This window comes from Cnephaeus nilssonii (genome assembly GCF_951640355.1).
Source record: "Cnephaeus nilssonii genome assembly, chromosome: 11".
Taxonomy (NCBI): domain Eukaryota; kingdom Metazoa; phylum Chordata; class Mammalia; order Chiroptera; family Vespertilionidae; genus Cnephaeus; species Cnephaeus nilssonii.
Window position 1 is genome coordinate 70,149,963 of NC_137082.1, and position 24,169 is coordinate 70,174,131.

General features: G+C 41.1%; 1 protein-coding gene across 1 annotated transcript; it reads right to left on the bottom strand.

Moving 5' to 3' along the window:
- Nucleotides 1–914: 914 nt before the first annotated feature.
- On the bottom strand, nt 915–23,770 carry IFT52 (intraflagellar transport 52). Its single transcript, XM_079784011.1, has 14 exons — nt 23,619–23,770; nt 20,803–20,927; nt 20,081–20,168; nt 17,999–18,128; nt 17,623–17,698; nt 16,169–16,240; nt 14,491–14,617; nt 13,335–13,421; nt 11,766–11,834; nt 8,129–8,283; nt 6,552–6,639; nt 5,455–5,563; nt 3,350–3,495; nt 915–1,210 (listed from the first exon to the last, which is right to left on the bottom strand). Exons 1-14 carry the CDS (start codon nt 23,637–23,639, stop codon nt 1,163–1,165), a joined length of 1,341 nt encoding a protein of 446 aa, XP_079640137.1. The 5' UTR covers nt 23,640–23,770; the 3' UTR covers nt 915–1,162.
- Between the last annotated feature and the right edge of the window lie 399 nt (nt 23,771–24,169).

Sequence of the window (24,169 nt, forward strand, 5' to 3'; positions counted from 1 at the left end):
TAGGGCTGGAGGGTGAGAACGGAAGTCTATGAACAGGGCTTGAACGTGACTGAATTACTTGAAATTCTGGATGTGACTTGAACCTTTCTTCCCAAGGTTTTTAGATTTCCAAAAATGTTAATTCCTCGACAGACTATTCTCATAGCTTTAATTATCAACTCCATGTGAACTCAAATCTTGAGACTATATCTTTTCTAAGTCCCAGTTAGGGATTTCCAGCTATTTACTGGTTATATTAATACTGTCATCTCAATTGGAATCTTATGTTCAAAACAGTTCACTCTTCAGAACCCCCATCTTCCAATACTTCCACCAAGCTGTAAGGATCAAAATCTCGCCAATCTGGCCCAGCCAGTTTGTTTTAGTGGTTGAGTATCGACCCATGCACCAAAGTTGCTGGTTCAATTCTCGGTCAGGGTGCATGCCCAGGTTGCTGACTCAATCCCCAGTGCATACAGGAGGAAGCCGATCAATGTTTCTCTCTCCCTCTCCCTTTCTCTCTTTTTCTCTAAAAAAAGAAAGGAAAGGAAAGGAAGGGAGGGAAGGGGAGGGGAGGGGAAAGGAAGGGAAAGGAAGGAGGGGTGCGGGGCGGAAGGGAAGAAAGGAAAGGAAGGAAGGAAGGAAAGAAAAGAAAGAAAATCAATAAAAACATAAAAACATTTTTTTAAAAAAGAAGAGCCAGCCAGCATGGCGCAGTGGTTGAGTGTCAACCTATGAATCAGGAGGTTACGGTTCGGTTCGATTCCCAGTCAGGGCACATGCCCGGGTTGCAGGCTCTAGTAGAGGCAGCACAGAAGGCAGCCAATCAGTGATTCTCTCATCACTGATGTTTCTCTCTCTCCCTCTCTGAAATCAATAAAAATATTTTTAAATAAATAAAATAAAGACAAATCCAGGACTGGAGTTGAAAGAAAAGACTTCAGTGCAAGACTATTTCATAAATTATAAAAGTACAGATTTAATCATATTTAATTTAAAAAATGGAACATATCTTACATAAGGGTTTTCTAAGAAATGTTATACCTATCTGGCACTACAGAAGATACACAACCCTTCCACAGTTCATAGAAGAGTAGATGGACAATTTTGATAAAGGATTAAGGAACAATTGAAAAACAGTTTACAAATAAGGAGGCAGAAAATGCTTCAAGAGGCACGGTCCTCAGAAATTGTCCTGGAATGCAGTTTCATTTGTATCAATGTCATGTTCCTGGATGAGGGAATAAGACATATATTTTAGTATTTCAGGGCAAAGTCTGAAATGTGATCTTTAGTGTTTTGGACTTTGATTAAAGATTCTGAAACATCATTAATTGGGACACATACCAGTAGGTTATCTCTGGTTTTAAACCCAAGAGTCAAGTTTTTACTACCGGGACAGAGCTTTAGACCACTGCCCATCACCCACCATGGTAAGTAGGGAGCAAATACCATTGAAGGCGCTGATGCAAAGACCCATCAGATTTGGCCTTGGGGCCTGTCCCTGCCTTGCCACAAGGGTCAATACTGTTGGGAATCTACTAGGAATCTACCTGAGCCCCCATCCCACATTTCAGTGCTGAGCAGCTATCTCAACAACTCACCTCTGGATGCCATTTATCTCAGAACATTGTAAATGCCCACATATTCCCATCTGCCCCACTACACATAGATCAGAGACAGCAAGGAGTGCATTCATCCTGCTCTCTGACAGCCCCAACATCCAGCACTATACCTGGCACATATAAGGCATATAGTATGAGTACCCAGCAGTGCCAGCCACTGCCACTAAAGGCTCAGACCCGGCCTAGTCTTTCCACTCAGCATCTAAATTCCTAACTATATACACTGAGTGGCCAGATTATTATGATCTCCGAACGCATAATAATCTGGCCACTCTGTGTGTGTGTGTGTGTGTGTGTGTGTGTGTGTGTGTGTGTGTGTGTTAGAGACCCGGTGCATGAATTCGTGCATAGGTGGGGTCCAGCCAGCCTGGCCAGGGGGAGGGGACATGGGCGGTTGGGGTCCAGCCAGCCTGGCCAGGGGGAGGGGACATGGGCGGTTGGCCGGCCTGCCTGCTGGTTGAACTCCTGGTGGAGGGGACAATTTGCATATTAGCCTTTTATTATATAGGATATACACTGAGTGGCCAGATTATTAGGCATTCAGAGATCATAATAATCTGGCCACTCGGTGTATATGGAGAAAAACGGACTCTCTTTATACCGCTTTATAGCCCTCCTCCCACCCCATTTACTGGATCATGAATGTCTCCCTAAGTCCTAAAACACTCTTCAAACATTTTAAATTTTATGGATCACCCTAGGTACAACCTACTAATAATGATTTTTATTCTTCCCTACTGATTATTCTATTAAAACAGTGCTGTGCCCTGGCCAGTGTGGTTGAGCATCGTTCCGTGCACAGAGAGGTTGCTGGTTCAATTCCAGTCAGGGCATATGTCTGGGATTCGGGCTCCATTCCTGGCAGGGGGTGTGCAGGAGGCAGCCAATTAATGTTCTGCTCTCAAATCGATGTTTCTCTTTCTCCCTTTCCCTTCCTCTCTCTCAAAATCAATAAAAAAATATATTTTTTTAAATAAAGTACTGCTGTGCTGAGACTCCAAGTGGGTATATATATATATATTCAAGATTATATTAAGATAAATTCTGAGGATCAGAATTGCTGGGTCAAAAGTATAGTAGCATACCTTTTTAGGGCTTTTGAATGATATTATAAAAAATACCTCAAGAAAAGTGGGACCAATTTATTCTTCCAGCAATAGTGTATGAATGCCCACTTAACAACAGTGGTTGGCATTTAATGTTAGAAATCCTATCAAGGTATAAAAATGAAGGCCAGGAATAATTTCAAAGTTCTCGGTCCTTAGTCCGAGACAGATGGTTTCTAACAAAGTGCTGACCTCACGTCCTGCTGCTCTATCCTTTGCTCAGCTCTCTCTAGCCACACTGGCACCACTGTTGTTCCTCACACCTGCCAGGCAAAGCCCCACCATAGGGAGTTTGCACAGGTCTTCCCTCTGCCTGGGACTCTCATCTCTCGCTATCTGCATGGCTAAATCCTTCAACACTTTCACGTCTTTGCTCCAGTACCAGCGTTGTGGTAAGACCTACCCCAGCCACCCTATTTAATACTGCCATGTTCAGCCCACTGATCCCCTTACGCTGCTCTGCTTTTTTAAGAGCATAGCACTTATCTAGCATAATATGTGATGTACTGGGATTATTATGTTCATTTAGTAGTTACTTAATAAATACTTGCAGAATGAATGAATGGCATAAAACTCAGTTTATGGATGATACTGACACTCGAAGGGCTCCCACATCAGTGGGCCTTCTAAACTATGTACCTGGTTCAATTTCTTGAACTCCACCACTTGGAAGAAGATGTGCTCAAGGATATGTTTGGCATCTTGTTGGTCCTTTGGTAGTTTATTGGTTACTCCAAGGATGTCACCACATTTCCTAACATAGAATTCCAGGTCTTCTTCAGTACCTAAGCACAGTTGAGGCAGTTAGATTAATTAACTTACCTTCTGCCCCTCCCCAAGTACAAACTTATTGTGATTTCAATACCCCTGTCAAGTTCCTATATCTCTCAAGATCACTCACCTCTTCCTTGGGTAATGTGACCACAGGACACACTGTAAAGGTCTCTGATGTGCTGCTTTTATAAATTAGGACAAAAGTATGACACTCCTAATTAGAATAAAGCTAGACTGGCTCTGGCTCTCCTATTCCCAGATCTAGCATTCCTATATTACAAAGAACAGCATCCAGTAGGAAATAAAATTACTATTCTCTGAATGAACAAGGACCATTATGAGAAGGGCACATAGGTATTTTAAATAGCATTTATTATAGCAATATTACTGAAAAGGAATTAAGTGGAAATTAAAGAGGAAAAAAATCACCCAATATTCCATCATCAGCATATCTCTGTGAAGTCATCCCAGCAGCCTCATAACCAAGATGGAAAGCCATTACTGCCCTCCTTACACTGTAATTTCTTTTTCCCCCCGTGACTTCCCTTTTTAAATGTTATGACTGAAATCTAATTTTTTAAATTAAAGTATTCAAACCATACAGCTCTTGTACTAACTCTATCCCCACCAATACTACCTAGGGTAATTACTGCCCCATTATGCCTATATATTTACATATGTGTAAAAAGGGGATCAAACTATAATAGTCCTATAAGTTGCCTTCATCATTTAACCATGTAATATGGAATTCCATGTCAAAGCTTACATCTTTCTTTTAACAGATGTATAATATTCTACTTTTTTTCGTATTTTTTAACCAATCCCCCTACTGATGGACCAGTAGACTGTTGCCAATTTTCTGAATGCTACAATTAGTATCTTTATAGCTATATCTTTTTTGTTTTGCATTTCTCCAAGGGTTTCTGTAGGATACATTGCTAGAATTGGAAATGCTGGGTCACATCATTATTACTGGTCTATTATTGCTACTGGACTATGTCTTGCTAATTTTTGATTGCCCAGCACCTACCCACAGTGCCTGGTGCAGAACAGAGATGCAGAACAATTTTCATTTTTGCATACTCCTTTCTAGTCTCTGGGGACATACAGCTGTTCGCATAGTTGGGATTCTACTGGACATGTGGTTTTCTATCTTGCTTTCTTAATTTAGGATTCTCACTTAAATTCTATCAGTGTCACTCCCTGGCCTTTATAAACTTCTTTTATAACGATTGCATATTGTCCCATCGATTGAATGTGGCACAATTTACTACCGTTCCCCTGCTAGTGAACACTAAAATCATTCCCAACTGTATTTTACTTTTTAAGTAAGTGATGTAGTAGTCATCTGTTTACCTTCATTTATCTCCCGAGATTCCCAGGAGTGGGGCCTCTGCCTCCAAATGGTTAAGGTGATGCCTCTCAGCACATGTGTGCAGGCCCATTTTCTGTGCTGGAGGCCGTGCACGTCAGGGGAGCACTGGACCGAGAGTCAGGAGTACCACTCACCATGCAGCTGTGTGGACTGGGGTCTTATTTCCTCATCCACATGTAAGGTGGCATGCTTGATTCTCTAGGATCCCTTTGAAGGATCCAATTTGAAGTCTCTCTAATTCTTCTGGCCCTGACTGCATTTTCCTACTTAACTGCTCCTATGACTAGTGTCCTAGATTTGCTATGTGGCAGCCAGGCTCAGAATTCACTCTATGGTCACTGGATGGGTCAAAACTAACTTCCTACAGGGATTACAGCTGAGACTTGGCTTCTGCTCAGCACCATGTTCTAATTCACTGAGCTAACTGGCCTGGAAAGAAATTTACATGAAATAAACAAAAACTGTAACTTTACACTGCTGTTCATAGTTTGTTCTCCCTAAATAAATGCTAAGCTTTCTCTCACAACATCTCTCAGAAGTTCACAATGAAATAAAACTCACAAAAGAAGACAAACAAAAATTGGGCTAAACTTACACTTATTGGTAATCTGAGCAAGTCGTGCCTTCTCAGAGGAGAAGGTCTCATCCAGGTCAAATAGCTCCAGGGGAGGAGGTGGCAATTCCCTGAAACTGGGAGGGAAAACCTAAAAGAAATAAGGTCTGTCATGAAAGAGCGTATCCAAAGCCAACCTGGCAGTGATGAGGCGCAAGAGAAACGAGAGGCCAACTCATGGACCACCCATCACCTCTTCCTGCCCGCCCCATCAGACCATATTAAGCAAGACGACTACCCACTGTAAACAGCCAAGCAGAGCCAGCTCTAACTACACCACTAAACTGACCAAGCTGACGTGCCAGCACCCACTGGCTCCTGTAAGGACACAAAGCTTAAGGCTTATTAGGCTTATGTGTGGTGAACATTTGACTGCACAACTTTTTTCTCATTTAATCATGAGCTCTTTAGGGACAGAAACTGGGGAAGCAGATGTAAATTAGTGTAGGAAGTGCTGAACTTGGAGCCAAATTCTGTAGGTATGAACCAGTGGTGTGCTGATATATGTTTATCAGCTCTCAAAACAAAAGGCCTGAGCTATACCATCTGTGATTTTCTGTGATGTAAACACTTCCACATGGCCATTTCAAGCTACCAAGGTGAAGCCAGAAGGCTCAGAATATTTCAGAATGTGGTGGGACAAATCAGTTTTTGAAAACAAGCTGAGTAAATGCTGGACTGGAATGTTGGAAAATCACCTTTATGCAATGACTATGCCCTGGGCTGTCAGAACTGTGCTATGAGTCTGAGTGCCTGTTGCCTAGAAAGCTGCAGCACAACACTTTTCCTCCTCTTTTACCTCAAAATCCTCACATATGCCCTCCAACCCCACAAGATGGAAAATGTTTAACAGCAAAAAAATGGCTATGCCCTTGACTTCTCAGTTGGGAACTATACCAAATAAGTCTCTGTAGAATGCTAGTAGGTTTGGTGACTGTGCCTGGCGAGAGCCAGAGAAATGATCCTCCATGTGGAGTGGCACAAATAGCATATGGAGGATCCACAGGAGGGCCCCAGCTGTCAAGGGAAGGGCCCACAGTGGGTTTCTGTAGTGGGATCCCCCGAGCACACCTACTTACCGCTGGCTGAAGGGCAGGCAGCGGTGTCTCAAACTGAGGCTGGATGAGCTGGAGAGGTTCATGTTTCACGTTGAGCTGTTCATAAGCCCTGTGTTAATAAGAAGAAAGAAAAGCAGGATCAAGATGAGAGACACTGTGCGAAGAACATCTAACTGATCATATTGTGCTCTTCTCCATCAAATTGGCGGTTCAGCACTTCTGTCGAAAAAAACATAATGTGTTCTTATATGTAATAATCCTTTTGTGAATCTTCTCTATAGCATCATAGAGTACGACTTCATTGAGAAGTGAAAGGGAAAAGTTTTGTATCAGGCTTCTCCTAAGTAGGCTTTTTATTGTTACCCAATGAACACTGATTCTTTTTTTTTTTAAATATTTTTATTGATTTTTTACAGAGAGGAAGGGAGAGGGATAGAGAGCTAGAAACATCGATGAGAGAGAAACATCGACCAGCTGCACACCCCCTGCACACCCCCTACCGGGGATGTGCCCGCAACCAACGTACATGCCCCTGACCGGAATCGAACCCGGGACCCTTGAGTCCACAGACCGACGCTCTATCCACTGAGCCAAACCGGTTTCGGCAACACTGATTCTTTTAACTCACTGTTTCCTTATTTGTTTTTTGTTTGTATTTTTAATAAGGCACCTGCTTTTTTCTCTTTTAACTGATTTCACAGAGGAAGGAAGAGGGAGAGAGAGAGAGAAACATCAATGATGAGAGAGTCATTGATCGGCTGCCTCCTGCACACCCCACACTGGGGATCGAGCCCACAACCCGGACATGTGCCCTGACCAGGGATCAAATCATGACCTCCTGGTTCACAGGTCAACACTCAAAAACTGAGCCATGCTGGCCGGGCCTTATTTGTTTTTACCATCAGCAAACAGTACTCAAATCTGAAGTCTGCATCTAGTACCTGAACAGATCTGTATGACATCCACATCTGTGTGCTCATTCACTCAACAAATATTTACTGAATATGCAGGCAGTTTTAGTCACTAGGAGTATAGCAACAGTGAAAATAGGTATTAAGGGCTCTGGCCGGCTCACTTGGTTGAGTGTCGTCCCATGCACTAAGAAGTTGCCAGTTCAATTGCGGTTGGTTCGGTCTCCAGGAGGCAATTGATCAATGCTCTCTCACATCCATGTTTCTCTCTCCCTCTCCCTCTCCCTCTCCCTCTCCCCCCCCCCTCTCTCTCTTTCTCTCTCTCTCTCTCCCCCCCCCCCCGACCCCTTCTCCTTCCCTCCCTCTCTTCCTTTCCCTCTTTCTCAAATCAATAAATAAAAACTAAAAATAAATAAATAAAATCAGGAAAGTCCGAGGCAAACCAGAACAAGTTGATCACCCTAAAAGGCTGATACAGCACCTGAAACACAGTAAGGGCTAACAACGGCTAGCCGTTCCCTCTGCGTCAGCACCCCTACCCCAATATCCCAGCCCTCTCTGTCGACCTCATCATAGACCTGAGAATGTGTTTTGCATACACATTTGTTGTGACCCTAACCCCCCTCCCCAGGCTCATGTTTTAAACCAAACACTCAGAATGCAGCCCAGAGAGCCACAGGTACTGACTTGATGACCTTGGAGAGGGAGGTGACATCCAGCTGGTAAATGGACAGGTCAAAGAGGGTGGTGAAGTCCCGTGGGTTCTCATCACCCTCTTGGAGACACACTCTAAGCATCTCTGACAGGGTGGCTGTGTCGGGCAGCATCATGTAGTCGGAAATCTGAAAGGCATAAGAGGGTTCCTTTCAGCAGGGTAGAAAGAAGAATTTAATCTGTCAAGTCTCCAATGTCTCAGGTCTAAATCTGCAATATTTATAATCTCTTGCCAAGAGATTTCACCATTCCTGATCACTGACAAAACCCTTAAATAAGCCACTCTGAGTCACTTTGCTCAACCCCAATGCTGGCTAAATCCACCTCTCCAATTACTCATGCTGGTATTCACGTGACTGGACACAGCTGGAGAAACCCACACCGTGCTGACTGGTCTGCTTTTAATTTCATGATTACTGATCTTGAGTGCTCAGCAATCAATAATATTCACCTAGTCCAGGGGTGGGGAATGTCCAGGCCGTGCAAGACCCACAAAATCAGGCATTGGGGTTGAGTTCATGAAATGTTTGACCTAATATAGCAGGCTCATTTTTAAGTTGATAATTTTGTATGGCCCGTCAATGATGTTAAAAATATCCCAATGGCCCTTGGCAGAAAAAAGTTTCCCCACCCCTGCCCTAGTCCATTCACTCCCCATATTCCCACAGTTTCCTTTTGTCACTTCAACCATCTAAAGTGATTTTTCCTTTTAAATTTTAGCCAATGATCTTATTTTCTATTTCATTGAGAAAACATGCAATCACAAAAGAAAGTCCACAAGCTTCTACTACATCTACCCACAGCACCTGGGCCATACACTCTGCTTTTCTCCTGTTACATGCGCGAACCCCTATGACCTCAGATCAGACAATCTCCCCGAATGGACACTAGACCCCAGCCCTTCTCACACCTAACCAAGGACATGCCTAATGATGGCACATGCTGTGTGTTGGAAACAGTAAAAGACCAAGAAAACTTAAATGCCCATCAATAGGAGATTGGCGAAATATACTACATATAAACAATGGGAAACACAGTCTTAAAAAAACAGGACAAAACTAACAAATAAAAGCTCTTTATGTATAAATATGGGAATATCTCCAAGACATATTGGTAATTTTGAAAAGTAATGTGCTGATAGTGTATATACACATTCGAGAAACTGCTAAGATTGCCATCACTGCGGATGGCAAAGAAGACTGTTTAAAGCAAAGAAGACTGTTCATTGCATATGCTTTTGAATTCCAAACTATGTGACTATATTATCTATTCAAAAATTAATTTAAATTTAAATAATGCATGCGGGCAACAAGAACTATTCCTTATTGCCCTTTGAGCTGCATTTAGCCTTGATTCTAGCAAGGCCAACTTGGTAACGGTTTGAAAATCCGTCCTCTGAAGTCACGCAACATACTGTCCCACCTTCTCCAGCGCCAGCACTTGAGACACACCTGAGCATTACAGAAATAAGTCAAACAGGCTCACTTTTTCCCTATATTCCAAGAGTCCAAGTCTCCCCCAATCCTCAAACTTTTTTATAGACAAGAAACAAGGAAGGAGCATACAAATAACTGCTCTTCTCCGTAACACGGGTCTATTTTAGAAGCTTCAACCCTCTAATGTGACAGTGGTTGAAGGTAAGAGGAGTAACAAGAGCTCAGCAATGGGCCCGGGAATCCCAAAGGTCCAAAGGCTGATTCTTGTCTCTGCACAGAGACCTGCTACAAACTCCTATTTCAGAAAAGCATCAAGGCCTTAAGTGTCAGACAGAAACTTAAGAGTGTTCCTCAAACCACTGGTTTTCATGACTTCCTAGCAGCATTTGAGGTTAAAAAGTTGTTTTGTAAATTTCTTCAACTATTTATCGAGCCACCATTTTATTTGATTAAATATCATTTGAAATTGAGCTATATTATCTGGGGTTGAAACCCATTTGGCTATTACAAGATTTGACCAAAAACCACAGGAAGTTCAGGTTCTCAGGATGTCTTACTTCGAAATGCTACTGGATCCAGCCTTTTACTTTCCGAAGCTTTCAAACTTGAAAGACAGTTTTCACCAGGCCTCACACCTGGAAGACACATTAACCTGCATGGTTTTAGAGGAAGGCTTCATGACACTGTATTCCTCTGGCTTTCTGTCGACATGTCCCCTAAGAACCAGGCCAGTGTCACATGTGAACAACAGAGAAGAGACACAGGCTCTGCACTCAAGTTGACGTGGGTATTAATAATGGCCTGGTCAGGTACTAATCTCAGCGGGAGCTTCAAGAATTTAGTTACTTCTGTTTCCTCAGCTAGAAAACAGGAGTGACAGGAACTGCGCAGGAGCAAGGTGGCCACCAGAACGGGAGCCGATGCAGCATCTCGGTGCTGCGTCCCTTGAGCCACGACACTCCAACTAGGGCTGGAAGCTGCCAACGATCCATCCACTCAGAATTGGGTCCTATGAGATCTGAAAAACGAATTCCTGGGTGTACCCCAATTTTTTTATCTTGGGGGCTTACATCACTTTTCAGGAGGAATTTCAGCTCAATAGCCATGCACTTCATGTTTCCATGTAAGGGAGTATATTAGACATGGGACTCTCCTGTTTCCTAACCTGAGTCAGCTCCTGGGAGGCCATGTCCTCAGCTGAGGGAGGAGGCAATCAGGGGACGCATTGCTCACTGCCTTCTGCCCACCTCCTCTCCACACACAGGAAATCATTCTCCTGACATTTTGAGATTAAGGAACAGAGAAGCAACTGTAGGATGAGTGGACTGAATCAGGAGACCTGGGCTTGGATCCTGGCTCCACACGTGCTTGAAATCTGAGCACACTGCAACCTTACAGAATTTTAGTTTCCTCATCTATAAAATGAGTTTAACACCATCTACCTCCCAGGGCTATTTCGAGGCTTAGATTAGATGGTTTATGTGGAAGTATATGATATACAGTAATTACAAAAGTTAAAAAAAAAAAGTCTTACAGAGATCTATAGCACCTTTTACACCTTCTAGTTTAACAAGTCTATTTACATCTATGAACTTGGGCCTCACAATCACACTGTGAGGCAGACATCACAGGTATCAGTGTCCCCTAAAAACTAGAATGAAAAAAAGGACAAAATAACCTGCTGAAGGTCCAAGGACTGGTGGTGAAGGCTACTGGTGCCCAGTCCAGTGCTGGTTTTACCACTGCTCCTAAGACTGGTATTATTATAATACCTTTAGGATTGTTATTGCCAAAGGCAACAAAAGTATAGTTTAAAACTTCAGATTATTTTTGTTTCTTTCATGAAAAAACTATTTTTATAGCCTTCATATTTCTGAAAGAAGTATTTCTCTACAGATACTGATTTTGAAAATTTGGACCAGGCACCATATTTTAAAATTCCAATTATTATATACATATAGAGGCTCCCATGCCAATAAATTCTATAACTAATTATGTAATTTGATTTACTATTTTTTTACAACACAGCCTTCATCTCCCCAACAAGCATCACTTCTTGCCATCTGTCTTACAGACAAGATAAGAGATCTATTCCCTTCGTACTGTTAGAAGTGGTGCTGAGAAGGTGGACTCAATTTTCATTTAAGTCTTTTTAATGATTCACAACCTCCTACCTCTGGATCCTCAGCATCAATCTGGTTTAGATGAATGTCTTCTGTTGTAAGCCACTGGAAAACAACATCCTGAATTTTAAAAAAATAAGCCGGAATTAAACACTTGGTTATTTGAGAAAGCCAAAGGCAGGAATAGAGAATTCAATCAATAAAGAAAAATTGATAACACGAAAAAGACTGAACCAATGATTCAAATGAGAGTACCACCTTCCTCTTTGTGAAATCATATAAAAACAAGTTTTCCTCACTGTAATGCCACTTTATCGGAAATTTATTTTTTCTCTTAGGGCATTCTATCCTCTAACCACAGCCAGATTTGATTAAAACATGTTCCCAGTCCCAAAGCAATCCCTGTTTAATGTGCTGAAAGTCTGAGAATATACTTAGATCTCCCAGACAGAGTCTAGTGACAATGGAACTTCATGTGGATTCCACAGAATCAAACACTTAAATTCATCTCCCAACACCTAGAGTCCTGAAGGCCTCAAGTCTCCAAGGCTGAAGGACCGCATTTCATTAATGAAAAATGAGAGTTTCTTCCTCTGGGAAGTGAGTCACTGGAATCACATCAATGGACAGCTGGGCACGCACAGTCTGTCACCCTTCACAGGTCTCCTTCACACTATTCTGAAGCAGCTTCCATACTGTACCTCATTCCCCATATCAATCAGTGACCCCTTTGTACCTCATTCCCCATATCAATCAGTGACCCCTCACAGCCCTGGATGGTATGCTCAGTGGTTAGAGTGTTGGCCATGCACTGAAGGGTCACAGGTTGGGTTCCTGGTCAAGGGCACATTACCTGGGTTGCAGGTTCAATCCCTGGCCCCAGTCAGGGTGTGTGTTGGAGGCAACCAATCAATGTGTCTCTCTCACATCAATTTTTCTCTCTCTCCCCTTCTCCCTCCCTCCCTTCCACTCTCTCTAAACATCATGGAAAAAATATCTTCACATGAGAATGAACAAAATAAATAAATAAATAAATAAATAAATAAATAAATACCCCCTCCTAAATACTGCTCGTGCCTGCTAGCCCCCTCTCCTCATTCAGGACCTCCCTTCAGGTCCTCTTTCCTCTTACCTGGCTGACTTCACCAGCCTCAGAACTGGCCCCAGGCTGCCTCCTTCTTTCCACTTTCCATACACCTTACCGAGGGGTCTTTCTAAAACTCAGATCTCACTATGCCCAAGGCTGCTCAACACCTTGCAAGGGCGCCTGAGGCTTTCTGCAAAGTTCAAGCTCCTGAACTTTGTACATGAGACCCTGACTGGGCCTGTTCCCAACCACTTCCCCAGATCGGCTGCCCCTCCAAGTTGGCATTCTTAGAAACACTCGCTGCATCCTTCTGGATTTCCTTCTTGGTCTCTCATGCTCTCTCTCTCACTGCATTATACAGTCTCAAAGTAGAGACTATGCATGACTCAACCTCGTATTCTGAGTGCATGGCACATAATGGATTCTGAACAGCTGGCTTTAAATGAAAAAATGAATTAGGCAGTATTTTTTTAAATGACATGAAAATCACATTTATACATTATACATTAATATGGTGAAAGGGAAAAGCTTACCATGATTTTGCTATTTTCTTCTTTATCCAAATATTGGTCACTAAACATGTGACATGAGCCAAGCACTGCCAGCTTCCCACCTTGGTTCTGCAAATGACAAAGCAGCATCAGACATTAGGATCCCAAAATGCACTGCATGCACCCTAGTTTCCAAACACCTATCATCAGAATTACGTAAGCAACTGTCTTGTATACAAATAAGTGCCAATTCTCATCAGGATTTCAACAGTCTAGAAATATCAACTATGATAATAACCACATTCCAATCTACTTATCATTTCAGACGCTTCTATTGGACTTTAACAAAAAACACTGTGAATTTGCTCTATAGCATTTCCCACTGTCATCTTATAAATGAAGATCATAACCTCAAAGGAAAAAGATAAATCCAAAGAGCGTTCAAGACGTTTTCAAGTACCAAAAATAGTATTTGTTAACTAAGATCCAAATAGAAAACTAAGCCATGAGCATGAAAAATTCACAACAGAAATGAAAACATTTCAATATTATTAATTTTAAACAAATCAAAATAAAGTATTTTTGACTATTAGATTAATAAATATGTCAACATGATTAAAAACAGTGTTGATCAGGTTTCAGTTCTTTCACACAATGTTGCTAAAGTTGTCAACATACGCAACAAAGCAGTCTGAAATACATAAAAACTTAAGCACTATTTTACAGTTATAATCACAAAAAAATTAGAAATAAATCCATTTGCCCTGGCCGGGTAGCTCAGTTGGTTAGAGTGTTGTCCCAATACATCAAGGTTTCAGGTTTATAATCCCTGGTTGGGACACATACAGGAGGCAACCGATCAATGTTTCTCTCTCACATCAATATTTCTCTCTTTCTCTCTTTCAAAAAAGTCAATAAGCATATCCTCAGGTGAGGCTAAAAAAATTTTTTTAATTAAAAAAAAAGTTATAACAGAGATAGCCTCGTGCTATAGTGGAAAGCTTTGGATTTAGAATGATAAAAGCTTGCTCCATCAATTATCCCCATAAGTAAAATGTAGATCACTGAAATGCCACTTTGCAGGACTGTTGAGCAGACAAATGAGAAAATACTGTACATGAAACCCCGCTAGAAACAGTAGCTTTTACTACTTCAATAATAAAAGAACATATCCACTCATGTCTAAGAAAGGCTGTACCTTGGAGTGATAGAAAGCCAGAATGGGTCTGTTCAGTGGAAAACAGACAGAACCCGTGGACAGAACAGCAACTGCTGGTTTCATGACACTCAATGTGGCACCAAAAGGATATACAAAGGTGAGAGCCCTGTAAACATTAAAGAAACATTGCAGTTTTTAAAAATAATGAATAAAAACTTTGTGAAGGTAATTTCAGCCTGGCCAGCGTGGTTCAGTGGTTGATCATCGACCTATGAAGTAGGAGGTGGTCACGGTTCGATTCCCGGTCAGGGCACATGCATGGGTTGCAGATTCAATCCCCAGTAGAGGCCATAAAGAAGGTAGCCAATCAATGATTCTCTCTCATCATTGATGTTTCTATCTCTCTCCCTCTCCTTTCCTCTGAAATTAATAAAAATATTTTTTCAAAAAAAGATAATTTCAGTGTTTCTTCAGTAATTCATCATCCAACACAAAATATCCTCTAAGCTTTGATTAGTTAATACAAAATTAATACTAGTATAATTCTAGCTACCAGGTTAATAAAACACTTTAAGAAATATGAATATAAATTAACAATTTACAATCATATGTGCAAATGACTAATTAGAAGAACTAAAGTAATCCCTGTGGAGGGGAAGAAGAGGGAGCCTCCTCTAAGAACATGAGCCTGCTCTGTATAACAACGTCGCAGAGGTAAATGTTTTCCTCTCCCTGATAGATCTGACTGGTGCTATCTCTAAGAATGAATGTCCAGCATTAGAAGAGTGTGTTACCAATTGAGTGCTTACATGAACAGAGGCATGCATCTACCCACCACTGAACACTTCTACACAGACCTGTCCTAACCAAGACTTAGAGTATCTCAAGTGAATCAGTCTGACTTGGGCAACGTACTCATGGAAAGGAAGTGGGGGGGAGGGGGGAGGGGGAAAGTAGGATGCAGATCCTGGGGTAAGGCCAACCGATATAGAAAGGGCAGGGTTTTACTGAAAGAAAGCTGGAGCTCTGAAAAGGTAGTTGTCTGAACGAAGTGCTCTCAGAATGAAGAAAAACAGCAATGTTAAAACCAAAGCATAAAGTTAGAAACTTGGGGGCTTGGAGGGACATGAGGAGTCTCCCATTAAGAGTTTAATTTATTCCCTGTTATTTGGAGTGTCGTCCCATACACCAAAAGGTTACAGGTTTGATTCTGGGTCAGGGTACATATCTAGTTTGTTGTGAGGATTAAATGAGAATAAATTCCTGTCACATAGCAAGTGCTTCATAAATTAGATGATATTATTAAAGCAAAATATTAAAAATTACCTATATGTTCTATAATAAGAGATTAGACAAGTTCAGATAAATCCAATTTTATCTAGTCATTAAAAATTTTTATATATGAAAAAATATCTAGAAATCTAAATACCATACTATTAAAACACATTATCTTTGGCATAGATTTACATACAGTAAAGGACTTCTATTTTGTTTCAGAAGAATTCTTTTTTTCTTTTTTACAAATTCCTTTAGCATTATACCTGCTTCTGCTTTTTTTTATATATATATTCAATATTATCTTATATTAGTTTCAGGTGAACAGCATAGTGTTTGGACAATCATATAATTTGAACCATTCAAAAAGCTCTTCATTTTGAAAGAAAACTCTTTAGAATGACAAAGGCATCATCTTCAGGTGCCTCAGAAACACACTCACTGGGCATTGTTTCCACTGCTCTCCTCATCAATGATTCCAGGCACAGCCTTCCCTGCAGCTCGGCTAATCTCCCTTGAAGAAAAATATTAAAATCAAGTAAACCAAAACAATTTAGGAATTTCACCCTCCATTAGTAGCATAAACTAGATGTGAGGACTTTGCAGACTTGTTCAAGACACAATTCTTAATAACTAAAGTTATATACCCACTACACACCCATACCTCTTTTGGGAAACTTGCAAAAGTTAACATTAAAGTATAAGAATCAGTTCCTGTTTTTTGAGACCCGAGGGAGGGGTCCATATACTAAAGCCACATTCTAGACTAGTATTCTAGCTCTGTATCATCACAGCCAGCAGAGTACCTGCCATGTAGCAAGTTCAAGTGTGGAATCATTTTGCATATAGGGAAAAGCTCACAGAGGGCACCTGATGTTGTTCCCTCAGGCACTCATTTCCCACTTCCCTAAAGCCCCTAATGTATGTTCTCAGATACAATGGATCAGAAAAAACTGACTTCATCCCAGGCTCCAGGGCTGGAGAACGTGACTTAGCTATGCCATCAGGACATTCTATGCTCTCTGCCACAGTGACCAGCCTGGATGTGCATGTGGCCTAGGCCAGCTCAAACAGGGCAAATGTCAAGACTATTCCTGATGGGAATGCTGGGACCCAGGCACACTCTCTTTCCCTATGTGGTGTGGCAAGCAGAGCTAAATCTGAGAACTGTTGAAACTATCCAGCCCACACACTCAGGAGAGCAGATCCAAGAGACTTGTAGAGAAATGGAATTGGAACCCTGAAGACATCATGTATTTTCCGTTAATCCATATCCAAAATATGCCTATTTCTGAGCTTTTCAATTACATGAATCAATAGTCTCTCTAGTGTTTAATCCCATTTGAATAGGGTTTTCTGTTGCTTGCAACTGAATGTATTCTACTGACAAAAAGGGTGCTCTAGCCGGTGTTTCTCAGTGGTTAGTGTGTCGCCCCTCTCACTGAAGGGTTGGGGATTCGATTCCAGGTCAAGGGTTCGCTCCCCGCCCCTGGTTGGGGTGAGTGCAGTAGGCAACCAGTCAATGTGTCTCTCTCACATCAATGTTTCTCTCTCTCCGTCCCTTCTTCTTTTCCTTCCACTCTCTCTGAAAAGCAATGGAAAAAATATCCTCAGGTGAGGATTAATAAAAAATAAATAAATGAATAAGTAAAATAAAATAAAATAAAAACTGACAAAGGGTGAATGTTTAGTAAGGTTTCAAAAGATGGGAGGAATATAAATTGATGGATGAGAAGTAATACAGTAAATAAATTATGATACAATAAAATGAAATAAAACAAAAGGGAAAGAGAAAAAAGGGCCCGTGAAATGAATGTGGGAGAAGAGATGAGGGAAGATTCATGTAGGAAAGATGAGAGTCATTTATAAAGACATTTCTGCTTTCAACATGCTTACCTATTCAAGACTCCATTGGAAACTAGAGCTTCTTTAGGATGAAAATACTTATAATATACATTTCTAACCACAGCATCTTTAAGGGGAAAAGAGAGGAAGGCACATTTCAGATTAGAAGTAAGTTTGATATTACTAGTAAAGACGCTTAAAACTTTGACCTGAAAGGAACCCTGAAAGTCTGTTCCACTCCCTCTCACTTTATAAACAGAGGAAGCCCAGGCCCAGAAGGTTCAGACTGCCATGAGGCCAGAATGCTGGAGCATGGACCCTCACCGCCCAGGGGTTTTTCCATTGTACTATTAGGCGCAGAGGGCTACAATATGAATAATAAATAGGAAAGTACTGCCTCTATTAAATTAATAATAATAATTATTACCATTATTAACCATGATTCCATATTCTTCCAAGAGAAAGTTAATATTGGTGTCAAATCTGGATTCCCCACCCTCTCCTAGCATCACAAGGATATCTCCACCGCCGTCAAGGTATTTCTTCAGGACCTCAAACTACACAAAGGAAAAAAACAATCTATGAATATACCCCAAAACTCTGGTCCACAATTCTATGAATAAGATCTTAACTATCTGAAAAATAAACACTTCAAATCTATAAGGCACCTAAATATAAATGTATATAATATAAAACTTACTTTCCTCGTAGGATTTCCAAGCTTGTCTTTAAACATAAAGCTCCAAAATAGTCAAACTAAAGTGACATTTTCCAAGTTGACAGGCAAACTAAAAGTGGGAAACTATTAGCTAAAGGAAGCTCACCGGTCTTCTTCATTCAGCAACATCCCTGGTTCCTACTTATTAGATGCCAATTGCACCTGCCCGCTCCTGACAACCCAAAATGTCTCCAGATAATGCCATATGTCCCCAGGCACTGGTCGCTGACCCTCTCTCTGGATACTCTCACTTTCCTGAGGCTGCTTGCTCCTTGGCAAGGACCTGGTCACTTCTCTGTCTTCCCTAGGTGGAGAAGGGAGGTGGTGAGGGGGAAACTATACTGGAGTTAGGCCAAAGCCCAACAAATAAAGTTACTCTTGTGCAGGCCATTACCAGCTACATAAACATCTCCCTCAGGGTCTCACTGGGAAGGGTAGCTGGTCACCTCCATATTCCCAATGGTAATTCCTACTCCTCTCAATTCACCCGATGAAGCAGTTACCTCTTCATGACCTTCCTGGATGAGGTGGCCTTGCATTTAGGCTGAGAAAAAAGGGACAAGAGAAATGCTCCCCTGTGGACCCCCTTTCTGGCCCCACCCAATACAAGAACAGGAAATTTTGGTCTGCCTCAGACTAAGGACCACACTGGCCCCACCCTAGCTTCACCTCCCTGCTCCCCACAGCCCTCCCTGGGCACCAAGGCACTTTTCCAATCTCTGTGGGAATGGCTCTTGCTGTGTTGTGGGTTTTTTGTTTGTTTTTTTAATTGTGGTAAAATACATGTAAGATTTATCATCTTAACCATTTTAAATGTACAGTTTAGTAGTATTAAATATATTCACATTGCTATGCATCCAATCTATAGAACTCTTCATCTCACAAAATGAAAACTCTATATCCATTACACAGCAATTCCACACTTCCCTCCCCCACACCCCCACCCCTGACAACTAGCATTCTAATTTTCTCTCTATGAATTCGACTACTCTAGATACACCACATAAATGGAATCATACAGTATTTGTCTTTTTGTGTCTGGCTTATTTCACTTAACATTCTCAATATTCATTCATGTTGTAGCATGTATCAGAATTGCCTTCCTTTTTAAGGCTGAATAATAAATCATTGTATGGATAGACCACATTTTGTTTATTCATTCATCTGTTGATAGACACCTGGGTTGCTTCCACCTTTTGGCTAGTGTGCCTTATATAAACATGGGTGTGAAAGTAACTAACTCTTTGAGATCCTGCTTTCAATTCTTTTGGATATATGTAAATCCAGAAGTACGATTGCTGGATCATAGGATAATTCTATTTTTAATTTTGAGGAACCACCATACTTTTTCCATACTGTTTGAGGCTGCACCATTTTACATTTTCATCAAGAGAGCAAAAGGGTTCCAATTTCTCTACATCTTTGCCAACACTTGTTATTTGTGTTCTGGGTTTTACATTTATCATTCTTTGTCTATTCCATGAAATAAAATAAAAACCAGTTTAATTTAAAATGGAATTTTCCTATTTTTCAAAGCAAAAATATGGCAAAGAAGTGTGACTAATATTTAATGAGCCTACAGTACATGTCTGCCACTTTTCGTGCATTATCTCATTTAACCATCACAACTCGATCAAAAAAGAGATGAAGTCAGTACCTGAAGGCAACACAGTAAGTGGTAAATAAGAGTTTAAATCCAGGATTTCAGAGCCCAGGCTCCTAACCATTTCATTATATTTCTTCTTTATAAATATTTATTATTTTATTATTTTTGTAAAGGGTATTTCTTACCTCAGCTGCAGTAAATTTTTCCCTTGGCCCAGCTGTAATCCACAGTTTCACACCAATTAACTTCTCAGACGTGATTTCATCTTTTAAGCTACAAATATGATTTTAAAAGCAAGTGTTAGATCCATAACTAAACCAATTTATGTCACTTTAGCCTCTAGACTTTATGGAACCAGAGGCTACTGAGGCCTGGGAATAAAGGGATTTATAGCTGCCACTCCAGCCTCTCCCACAGTGAGAATCTCCTCTATGAGCTTGCAACAGAGCCACCGGCCTCTGCTCAGAAGTTTCCTATAAGCCACATTAAACTATGCCAGAGCAGAAAGAATCCTCCAACTGCTAATGCAATCACATCTGCCATTAGCTTGTATGATTACATATCCTTACCCATTAAGAAAAACCCACACACAAAAAGAGAGAAATATCCTCATTTTTCCTTTCTCTAAATTGAAGTATAACCCAAGTTAAAATATGGAGAATACCTCTAATTTCTTAAAAAGTTGTATATGTATAATGAGAATAATTTTTGTGCGATTTGGGGGACGACTTAATAATATGCTAACTGCCAATTTTCCAAGAGATGCTTTAATAACTTATTTACTTCTGAATGATCCTTAAATTGAGCTCTTCCCACCTAAACAATCTGGCCTACATAAGAAAATAAAATATTTCCGTTTAGCAGCAGGCTATTATTATCTGGAAGGGAAAACAATCCACAAGATCACCTCTGAATCTTCCAATTGCTCCGCAGTCTCTTCTGCATGGATTTATAGCCATTGTTGGTGGTAAATATTTCCTTTTTGTATGCATTGAAAAGAATGGTGCTCCGAAGCTCTTTCTCCATGGTTACCTATGGAAAAAAGAAGGGATCAGAAAAAGAAAAACAATAACCAACAGTCCAAAAGAAAGACCCCAAAAGAAAAAAAAAGAATCTACTTCTTCTAATTTAATGCAACCTACCTATGAAATCTCTGCAATTCTTCAAGGTTGAGAGTGAAACGCATAGCTGCAAAAACCTAAGGCCAACCCTGGTGACCTCGTGTCTCTTGCTTTGGCCTTCCCACCAGCCTACTCCCATGGCCCTGCCCTGCCCTCACCTTATCCCTGTGGGAGACCCTGATTCATGATTCCTTACTGCTCACTACTGTTAACTACAAGGTATAGTCTCATTTTTCCTTTCCCTTTTTTTTTTTACATTAAGTTTATTGGGGTGACATTGGTCAACATGGAGGTATAGTCTTCTAGATTCTTTTTATACATTTGTTAACTTGTAGTTTTATTTATAAAATAGGATTTTATCATATGCACCATTTTACAACACTCTTTTTTCACTCAACTCTGTATTTTTTCACATCTTTCCATGTTGGTACTTAGGGATCTTTTTAAAGAAAAAACTGCTGCACAGTATTCCATTTTATAGATATATCATAATTAAACTAGTTATATACAAATTGACATTTTCCCCAAAAAAATTTTGCTAGTAAAACAATATTACCAATATCAATCAGGAGGCAGCCCTCTAAAATCAATAAAAACATATTAAAAATACATCAATCATCTTTGAACATGATGCTTTTGTGCACTTTCCATATTTGTAGAATAAATTCCTACCTGTTGAATGGCTAAGTGCCCTACAAAACATTGTAACTTTAACTTCCACTAATACTAATACTATTTCTAATCCTCTTTATCTCTCCTAATAAGATAGGCATCCCCATTTAGTTTCAATTAGCACTTTAAAATTAGTGAGATGGCCATCTTTTACTGTTTATACTGGCCACTTGTATTTCTTCTGATTTTCTTATTCATGTACTCTCCTTATTTTTCTGTTGGGTTTAATATTTTTCTAACTGATCATTAAACAAATACTTGCACAAATTTGTCTTTAGATGTAGCTTATAGGAAGGAGCTTTTTTTGTTTGATTTGGTGAAATTCTACAGGCCATACAGAAGGTTTTAAATTTTAGAGTCAAAAGTATTAATCTTTTCCTTTTTCTGAATTGCATGACCTAATTAGAAGAATTTTTGCCGTTCTAAGATTATGAATACACCCAACAATGCTTTCTTCCCATACTTGCATGTCATTTTAAAAAATGTAAATGTTGAGACCCTGGCTGGGTAGCTCAATCGCAGTGGTCGGCAAACTGCGGCTCACCAGCCACATGCGGCTCGCCAGCCGCGGTTTGCCTCTCTGTTGACTAATGAGTTTGCCGACCACTGGGTTAGCGCATCCTACCAATATGCCAAGATTGTGGTTAGATCTCCAGTCAGGGCACATACAAGCAACCAATGAATGCATAAATAAGTGAAACAACAAATCAATCTCTCTCCCTTCCTCTCTCTCTAAAATCAATCAATAAAAAAATAATGGTCCATTTGGAATTTATTTCTATGAAAATAAATTTTGTTACTTTTTACTAGAAAGCTTCCCGACATCTATCAAACTTCTCAATGCTGTTTTTTTTTTCAATGCTAATTTTTTTAAAAATATTTTTTATTAATTTCAGAGAGGAAGGAAGGAGGAGAGAGATAGAAACATCAATGATGAGAGAGAATCATTGATTGCTGCCTCCCGCAGGTCCCCTACTGGGGATCAAGCCCTTGACTGGAATCGAACCTGGGACCTTTCAGTCCGAAGGCTGATGCTTTATCCACTGAGCCAAACCGGCTCAGGCTCAACGCTGATTTAAAACATCACCTTGACTATATAATAAATAACTATAAATATCTGGATCTTATTCTGAATTCTATACATTCTACCTGCTTGTAGTTCCTGCTCAGTTCCATACTATTTTAATTACAGCTTTATAATATGTTATAATTTCTGGTGATACTGGAGAGCTTATCCCCCTTATTACTTATTTTTTAATTTTTGGTTTTTACACACACACACACCTTATTACTCTTAATTTTTAGATTTTCCTGGCTAGTCTCACATATTTACTTTCGCGGTTTAACTTTAAAATCATTTTGTCAGATTTTTTTAAATGCCCCCATGAACCCACCACAGCTATCTTTTCATGTTTCATTCCAGCCCTGTGCATGCTCGTTTTCTGTGTGTATATACAACATCGTATTGTGCTTTCTCCAGTTTCCCACAGGAAAAGTCTCCATGATTAGGTTAATGGTTGCATGGCTATGTCATCATGAACTGAACCACTCACTGCCCTCATGGGCATCTTTTCAGTTCCGTGCCATCATAGACACGACTGGAATTTACATATTTCTACTTCTGCCATTATTTTTGCTGTAGGGCAGATTCCTAAGAGCGGGATTCCCAGGAAAGGGGATGGGGCCAATATGTTACGCGTCCTTGTCTTTCATCCTCTGCAGGACCACTGAAAATCCGCGTGGCAGGAGGCGATGGAGACTCGAGCCCAGTCCCGGGTCGGGGATTCAGGCCTACATCCGTGCCGTTTACTTTACCCCAGCGGACCTCTATTTTCCATCCGTGGCCCCGAGGACAGTCCGGGGAAGCCCTCGCCAGCGCCAGGCCGCCCCAACGCCCCGGCTGGCCCGTCACAGCAGGAGCTCTTCTTACCTGAGGCCCGGTGACCACCATCTTCACCTGACGCCGCCCAGCATCCCACCGCCAGGTATCCAAGGCCTCTTAGCAACGACGGAGGCCAAGCGGCGCGCTGGGAAGGCGTGGACCGGGCGTGGGCGTACCTCGGGAGTCACGTGATGACGGCGGAACGGAAGACGCCGGGGGTGGTAGGTAGGGGGCGGAACTTATATGGGACTGTACCATTATTTTGCATGGGGTTAAATCCAAACAGAACGTGGATTGCTTTTAGGCCAAAGATAAACCGATTTAATTGTGTCTTTAGTATCAAGTCTTACTAAAGACTGGTAAAAATGGTAGGTCTCAAAGGCCTGAACTTCGCTCAACCCCGAGAATGAAGAATAGTAAAGACTTCCGGTCCGGGGTGCGGGTGAGCAGCGCCCCAGACTCGATCCCCAGAGCGCAGGCGCCACGGGGAAGGGGGCGGGGCTTAGCAGCTGGGACCTGGAGACAGGAGCTCCGGGCCTGGGACTTGCAGCGTGATGCGCTTGGGTTTTGGCTCCCAGGGAGGTCAGGGACGACTTCCC

What these genes read in the sequence shown, in the direction of transcription:
- IFT52 (XM_079784011.1), bottom strand. Translation starts at nt 23,639, where the DNA reads ATGGTGGTCACCGGGCCTCAG. An exon ending in AGCAATTGGAAGATTCAGAG is followed by an intron (nt 20,169 to 20,802) that starts GTGATCTTGTGG and finishes TCATATTTGTAG; the next exon opens with CTTAAAAGATGAAATCACGT. An exon ending in TGGCTTTCTATCACTCCAAG is followed by an intron (nt 13,422 to 14,490) that starts GTACAGCCTTTC and finishes TGTCATTTGCAG; the next exon opens with AACCAAGGTGGGAAGCTGGC.